Source organism: Eretmochelys imbricata, chromosome 2 (assembly GCF_965152235.1).
Source record: "Eretmochelys imbricata isolate rEreImb1 chromosome 2, rEreImb1.hap1, whole genome shotgun sequence".
Lineage (NCBI taxonomy): Eukaryota > Metazoa > Chordata > Testudines > Cheloniidae > Eretmochelys > Eretmochelys imbricata.
In genome coordinates this window covers 53313673-53321918 of record NC_135573.1, presented here as the reverse complement: position 1 = coordinate 53321918, position 8246 = coordinate 53313673, and the positions used below count along the sequence as shown (strand labels likewise).

General features: G+C 48.4%; 1 protein-coding gene across 2 annotated transcripts in view; it reads left to right on the top strand.

Annotated features, from left to right (window-relative positions):
- Window positions 1-4356: 4356 nt before the first annotated feature.
- ZC2HC1A (zinc finger C2HC-type containing 1A) overlaps window positions 4357-8246 on the top strand; it is a 54509-nt gene continuing 50619 nt past the window's right edge. For both annotated transcript variants that reach the window (XM_077810098.1, XM_077810097.1), the window contains exon 1: window positions 4357-4399. In XM_077810098.1, the coding sequence (XP_077666224.1) occupies window positions 4384-4399 (16 nt within the window). In that variant the 5' untranslated portion in view covers window positions 4357-4383. The remainder of the gene's footprint in view (window positions 4400-8246) is intronic.

The following is an 8246-nucleotide window of genomic DNA, read 5'->3' as shown; positions in this document are numbered from 1 at the left end:
CACCCCATAATGCTTTATAGAAATATGCTTATGAGTGTAAATATGACATAACTGGAATATGTTTTATGCTAGGTATGCCATGTAACATATCTTTGCAAAGGTTATGTTCTGCATGTATTCATCCTATTTGTATGCATGTATCATTTTTGTATTCAAAGTTATGAATATTGGCTGTGTACTTGTTTGATTTTAAGTAGCCTCAATGAAGCATTTCATCAGCTTCTTGAGAAAAGACTATTCTCAGTAAGTGCCCAATCAAGAAATACTTAATCTGATAGATGCAAATCCACATCTGAGCTTTCTTGGGAACATTCCTGTCAAGTTCTGAGTCATGCATGGACATGTGACTTGACCCATGTGACTCCAAAACTCCATTTTGTAGCTACAAAGGGGGGAGAGGGGGGCTTCCACCCAGAAGAGAGAAACTGTATAAAGTCCTGGGAGACTCCTTCATTTTGTCTTCAGCTGGCTCAAGAGATAGCCTCTCCACCCCCAAAGGGTACCTGAAAGAAACTGGAACAAAGGACAGTAACCACAGAGGTGTGAGTGATTGCTGGACCCAGACTAGAAGGAGGTTAGTCTGTAAAAGAAACTTTTTGGAACATCTCTGAGGGTGAGATTTCATCTGTAATCACTTTCTTACTGTATTAGGTTTAGACTTGCGTGTTTTGTTTTATTTTGCTTGGTAATTCACTTTGTTCTGTCTGTTATTACTTGGAACCACTTAAATCCTACTTTTTGTATTTAATAAAATCACTTTTTACTTATTAATTAACTCAGAGTATGTATTAATACCTGGGGGGGGGGACAACTGTGCATATCTCTCTATCAGTGTTATAGAGGGTGAACAATTTATGAGTTTATCCTCTATAAGCTTTATATGGGGTAAAACAGAATTATTTGTGGTTTAGACCCATTGGGAGCTGGGCACCTGAGTGTTGGAGACAGGAACACTTCTTAAACTCTTTTCAGGTAAGCATGCAGCTTGTAGGGGACGTGGTTCAGACCTGGGTCTGTGTTTGTAGCAGGCTAGCATGTCTGGCACAACCAGGCAGGGTTCTGAAGTCCCAACTGCCAGGGAAAATGGGCTTAGAGGTAGTCTCAGCACATCAGGCAGCAGTCCCAAAGGAGTTTCTGTGATCGAACCCATCACGATCCCAACTATACATACAAAATGATTGAGTCCAAATTAGCTGTTACTGCTTAAGCGATCTTGGAGTCATTGTGGATAGTTCTCTGAAAACATCTGCTCAATGTGCAGCAGCAGTCAAAGAAGCGAACAGAATGTTAGGAATCATTAGGAAAGGGATAGAAAATAAGACAGAAATATAATACCACTATAAAAAGTGGGTATGCCCCCACCTGGAATACTGTGTGCAATTCCAGTCATCTCATCTCCAAAAATGATATATTAGACTTGGAAATAGGACAGAGAAGGGTAACAAAAATGATTAGGGATATGGAACAGCTTCCACGTGAGAAAAGATTGAGAAGACTGGGAATGTTCAGTTTAGAAAAGAGACAACTAAGGGGGGATATGATAGATATCTATAAAATCATGAATGGCAGAGCCATCCCTTGGGTAGGGCGAATCGCGGTGACCGCTCCGGGCCCTGCGCTTTGGAGTGCTCCGCAGGCTGGTGTGACTGGCAAATGTGGTCGGTCCCGGAAGACATAGGCATGGGGAGCAGGAGGTGCTGCAGCACCCCCATGCTCCCAGCTGCCAGCCCCGCACGTGGGGTCTCGGCTGCCGCCCCACGTGCCCAGGGCTCTGCTGCCACCCCATGCACCAGGGTCTCAGCTGCCGCCCCGCTCCCAGGGTCTCTGCTGCCACCCGAGATCACTGCTGCTGCCCTGCTACTGGGGTCTCAGCTGCCACCCCGCGCCCCCAGGGCTCTGCTACCACCCCATGCCCATGTCCAGATTGGCTGGCTCCACGTCCAGAGTTCTGAGGCCATCCCAAGCCTAGGGATGTGCTACCGCCCCACACCGAGGGCTTTGCTCCCGGCCTCAGCTCTGGGGGCAGGAGTAAGGGGGCTGGCTTTCAGCCCCCATATTAAAAATGTTCCAGCGCCACTGCCAAAAGATAAACCTGTCACTTCCGCCGGGCCCGCTATCTTGTTGGCAGTTAGCAGAGACAGCACCCAGCTCATCCGCCTGCATTTCAGTGCAATGAGTCCCCCGCCCCAGCTGGAGCCCTGAGCTACCATGGTGCTGTGGCCAACAATTGCCCCGTGGTAGGCACCAGCAACTGCCAGCAGCAGCAGGCGGCTCAGCACCAAGCTGGTTCCATCCCACCAACCCAGCTGCCGATGCAGAGCAGGGCCTTCAAGGGGGCTGATTTGTCCCTGGCCCTGCACTTCCCTAGGGACAGCCCTGATGAATGGTGTAGAGAAAATGAATAAGGAAGTGTAATTTATCCCATAACATAAGATCTAGGGGTCACCCAATGAAATTAATAGGCAGCAGGTTTAAAACAAACATAAGGAAGTACACAGTCAACTGGTGGAACTCACTGATAGGGGATGTTGTGAACGCCAAGACTATAACAGGGTTCAAAAAAGAACTAGATAAGTTAATGGAGAATCGGTGGAACAATGGCGTTTAGCCACTACGGTCATGGACAAAACCCCATGCTCTGAGTGTCCCTAAACTTCTGACTGCTTAAATGCTGGGCGTGGATGAGAGGGAATGTTTTACTCAGTACACCCTCTCTGTTCTGTTCATTCTGTCTGAAGCATCTGACTCTGGGCATTGTCAGAAGACAGGATACTAGTCTAGATGCATTATTGGTCTGACCCAGTATGGCCATTCTTATGTTAGCAGTATTTATATCTCCTTCTACAGGTGCACTGAAATTCATTATCAGTCTTTAGGTACTTTTCTGATGTCTGTAAATGTAACAACAGAAACATTGCTAAAATGAATAAAGGAGGGAGAGGACTGAAAAATATCTCTGAAAAAAGGGGATTCTGTGGTACCGTGATTTTCCAGCAGCTTCAGATGGGCTGTTAGCACTTCCCACATTCTCTCTAGATTTTTAGCAGCTCCAAGAGCATTAATCATAATTAATGGATAACATGCTGCTGCAGAGGGATCTGTTGTGTGAAGCAGGAGGGAGGAAAATGATGTAAGGAGATTTGGGATGGAGTGTATAAGACATACAGGGGGATTTGAGGGTAGAGGGAGAGTTGACACAAGGCAGGGGTACGAGCTCTTACCAGTACGGGGCCTGCTCTGCCTCCCCCACCCCACTCCCCCAGAAGGGGCAGGGCTTCTGGTGGAAGGGGCCAGGCCTGTGCTGCCCGGGGCTCCTGCAGTGATTAAAAGGGCCTGGGGCTCCAGCCGCTGCTGCTGCCTGGGCCCTTTTAAATCGTGGCCCTGGGGTAGCTACTTCTTTTAGGCGGGCGCGGGGAAGAAAAAAAGGACAACGACATTAAAGGGTCCTTTGCAGCAGGGACGCTGATGGGGGGCGCAAAAGGGGCAGTGACGTTAAAAGTGCTGCCCCGGCAGCGCTTTAAACTCAGCCGTACGGGCCGGTACCGGCAGCCACTTTTTACCGGTACTCCGTACTGGCCCGTACCTCCGAACTTTCATCCCTGACACAAGGGGACAGAAGACCATAAGGACGGCCATACTGGGTCAGATCAATGGTCCCTCTAGCTAGCACAATAGCCTGTCTTCGGACACTGGCCAATGCTTCAAAGGGAGTGAACAGAACAGGGCAATTGTTAAATGATCCACCTCCTCATCCAGTCTCAGCACCTGGCAGTCAGAGGAAACTTGGGAGGTATGGAAAAGAGTAGCAATGTACTGAGATTGGGGTGCGTGTGTGTGGGGGGGTGCAGTAAAACATGTACAGGGATCTGTGGGAGGATTCAGGAGGATGGAAGGTAAATTGGATTTGGGGACAGAGTGACTGCAAGAAAATTGGGGGGGGGGGAGGGGGCAGGAGAGATCGAGGAGATAGTGGGGGAAATTAGAGATCCGGGGGAACTGGGGGCCACCTGGGGGATTTAGAGAAATTGGGGGACATGGGGATTTGGGAAGGTCTTGGAGATGGAGGGGGACGAGAGGTCGGGGCATTTGGGGAGCGATTAGAGAAGCAGCAGATTGAGGTTTGCGGGGTCGGGTGGCGGCGAGGCTGCGGGGGTATTTGGGGAGAGCTCAGAGGAGCAGGAGTCGGTGGCGAGGGCTGGGGGCGGCAATCGCGAGGCAGCAGGGAGCGCCCCAGCCCGGCCAGGCCCGACGGACAGGGGGCTCTATCGCCCCGGCCCGCCCGCCCGGGGAAGCCAATGGGAGCGGGGGATGTTAGCGGTCGGGGGTGGGGCCGTGTTGCTACAGCAGCGGCAGCCGGAGCCGGAGCCGGAGCCGGAGCGCGCCATGGAGGAGCTGGAAGGTGAAGGGTGGGGCGCGGGGATCAGAGACCGCAGCGGGCCCCCGCCCCGGGCCGGGCCTGGCCTCTGTGTGTGTCCGGGGGTCTGGGCGGGGCGCGGGGCTGGGATAGGAAGGGGAGGCGGGAGTGGGGAATATGAGACCTCAGCTCCGCCTTGGGCAGCGCATCCCCCGCCCCCTGCAGGGAGCCGCGGCGTCGGGATGAGGGGCCTGGCACCCCGAGCTGGCTGGCGGGGCTCCCTGTCAGCCCCCTCCTCGCTCCGGGGCAGCAGAGCCCGCGGGCCGGAGCTGCTGCTTGCGCCTGGGCGGTGTCGGGCAACGAGGGGCGCTCTGTGCCCGCAGTGGGGACTGTCCGCGCCCAGGGACGTAAACAGCGGAACAGCCTTGTTTCCTGCCCCCCAGTTATTTCCTACCCCCGAGAGAGACTTAACATCCGCCAGGGCGGCACCTTCCCCCTGTGAGTGGGGTTTGGCAGCCAGGCTGCCAGTGCTGTTAGTAGCCAGGTCACCTCTCCTGTGGTCCCCCCCCCCAGTGACCTTGTTGGGCCAGTGCTGGCTTCACAACTGAGCGCCCAGTGTTTGTCTCTTGTGTTTAAACGTACAAAAGCGGAGCAAGTCCCTGATTATCTCTGCAGCCTTTCAAGTTCCCAGCATAAGGCTCCACCTTGCTGACGTGCTGCAGCGGGCTGTTGGGGATGACTACAGCATTGTTTTGGGTGGTGCAAGCATCCTTGTCTGCCTGCCTTTTTTAACAAGAGGATTGTGCTGGATTGTATGACAAGTTTTAAACACTCGCTTCGGGATTGCCACAGTGACTAAGTATTTCTCAGATATGGTAAATGGTTGATTATGCACTGGTCTGTACTACAAACTTATGTTGATATAACTATGTCCACACTCCTGAGCAACATAGTTATACTGAACTAACCTCCAGTGTAGACGGCGCTAGCGCTATAGTTACTGCGTCTTGGGAAAGTGAAGTACTACGCCAAATAGGTAGTGATCAATGGCTCCATGTCTAGTTGGCAGCTGGTATCAAGCGGAGTGTCCCAAGGGTCAGTCCTGGGAGCCGTTTTGTTCAATATCTTCATTAATGATCTGCAGGATGGCGTGGACTGCACCCTTGGCAAGTTTCCAGATGACACTAACCTGGGAGGAGATATGCGGGAGGGTAGGGATAGGATACAGAGGGACCTAGACAAATTAGAGGATTGGGCCAAAAAAAATCTGATGAGGTTCAACAAGGACAAGTGCAGAGTCCTGCACTTAGGACGGAAGAATCCCATGCACTGCTACAGACTAGGGACCGAATGGCTCTGCAGCAGTTCTGCAGAAAAGGACCTAGGGGTTACAGTGGACGAGAAGCTGGATATGAGTCAACAGTGTGCCCTTGTTGCCAAGAAAGCTAATGGCATTTTGGGCTATATATGTAGGAGCATTGCCAGCAGATCGAGGGACGTGATCATTCCCCTCTATTCGACATTGGTGAGGCCTCATCTGAAGTACTGTGTCCAGTTTTGGGCTCCACGCTACAAGAAGGATGTGGAAAAATTGGAAAGAGTCCAGCGGAGGGCAACAAAAATGATTAGGGGGCTGGAGCACATGATTTATGAGGAGAGGCTGAGGGAACGGATTATTTAGTCTGCAGAAGAGAAGAATGAGGGGGGATTTGATCGCTGCTTTCAACTACCTGAAAGGGAGTTCCAAAGAGGATGGATCTAGACCAGTGGTTCTCAAAGCCGGTCCGCCGCTTGTTCAGGGGAAGTCCCTGGCAGGCCGGACCGGTTTGTTTACCTGCCGCGTCCACAGGTTCGGCCGATTGCGGCTCCCACTGGCCGCGGTTCGCTGCTCCAGGCCAATGGGGGCTGCAGGAAGGGTGGCCAGCAGGTCCCTTGGCTTGCGCTGCTTCCCGCAGCTCCCATTGGCCTAGTGAAAAACTTTTTCACTAGGAGGGTGGTGAAGCACTGGAATGGGTAGGGAGGTGGTGGAATCTCCTTCCTTAGAGGTTTTTAAGGTCAGGCTTGACAAAGCCCTGGCTGGGATGATTTAGATGGGGATTGGTCCTGCTTTGAGCAGGGGGTTGGACTAGATGACCTCCTGAGGTCCCTTCCAACCCTGATATTCTCTGATTCAATAGGAGAAATTCGTACACAGCATTTCCACTGTAGCAGCGTCGTACGTGTAGACAAGCCCAGCTTGTGGAATATTTGCACCTTTTTATCTCCTACGGTTAGATTAATGCAAATAATATTTTTGTGGGGTTGTAACTTTTCACGGATAACAGAGGTAAGCAAATAACTTCACTAATGCAAGAGTATCTAACATCTGTAAAAGTTTATAATTATTAATGTTGCTAAAAATTAACATGAACAGAACTGATTTGTGTAAATATCTGTAAATGATCATTTAAAAAAGCATTCTTACTCTGCTTTGTCATAACTAATTGCGTATTAAAGATAAGAATGATATGGGCAACCTAGCCTCCTCTTCTTTTCACTGCTACTTCAAAGAACTAAAGCAATTAAAATAATTCTTATTATATAGCAATTTTTATCTTTATAGCTAGGCTTGGCAAGTCAGTTAATTGACTGCCTATTACTTGACCATGGTCAAATATTGTGAAATATTCCAACAAAAAATAGGCAGTGGCCTACCTTTTTGTTTTCATAATGATGCCATTCTTTCATTTTTAGAACTTCATTTCATTGTGCTTCAAATTTTTCTGAGTTAAAATAACTCAGGCCTGATCTACACCTAAAACTTAGGTTTACCTAGTTTTGTCACTCCGGGGTGTAAAAAATCCAGCTTAAGCCCGGATGAAGACACTGGTGTGTCGAAGGAATAATTGTTCTGTTGACCTTGCTTCTCAGGGTGAATTTACTTCAGTGATGGAAAAAACCCTTCTATTGTTGTAGCTAGTCTCTACACTACAGCGGCATAGCTGCAGCACAGTAGTTGTGCTACTGTAGTGCTTGTAGTGTAGACACATCCTCAGTTAAGTAACTTAGTTTTTGTAAGTAGGCAGAAATATATATCTGAAGACCATATAGCCTTACTCTTTTTGTTACTCTTCTAATAAATTAGTGCTTCAAAATATTTAACTATTTTTAACATTATTTGACCAGTCAATTGACTTGATTATTTTTGGACAAAATGCCCCACCCTATATATAGGCTTGGCAGAATTTGAATTTTTTAAAAAAATGTTGATAGATATCTCTTTGTTTTAAAGCATTTTTTCCTATTTTTATCAATTTAAATTTTCACATTTGCAAGAAATTATGGGTGGAGGAGTGAAAATAATTGTTTAATGGGAGTAGATGTTGAGATTCAAAAAGTTAGTTTTATAATTGTTAACACACAAATTGTCAACGTCAGATGTCAAAATATACAGTGTAAACTCTGTTATCAAACAGCATTTTTCTTTCATTGCCTATCTGAAATTTCTATTATTACTGATGAAAATATTTTTCGTCAGTTTGTGTGTGTACAGAGAAATTGACATTTACTGACATTTACCGATAAAAATCAAATCCTTCCAACGCTACCGGTATAGCATTAAAAACATGAGCGAGATCCTGCTCTCCTTATACGAGCAGCCCTACTGACTTCATTGGGATTACATGCATAAATACAGAGAGCAGGATTTGTCATAGAGTTGTAGGACTGGAAGGGACCTCGAGAGGTCTTCTAGTCTAGACCTCTGCACTCAAGGCAGGACTAAATATTATCTAGATGAGCCTTGACAGGTGTTTGTCTAATCTGCTCTTAAAAATCTCCAATGATGGAGATTCCACAACCTCCCTAGGCAATTTATTCCAGTGCTTAACCGTTCTGGCAGGAAGTTTTTCCT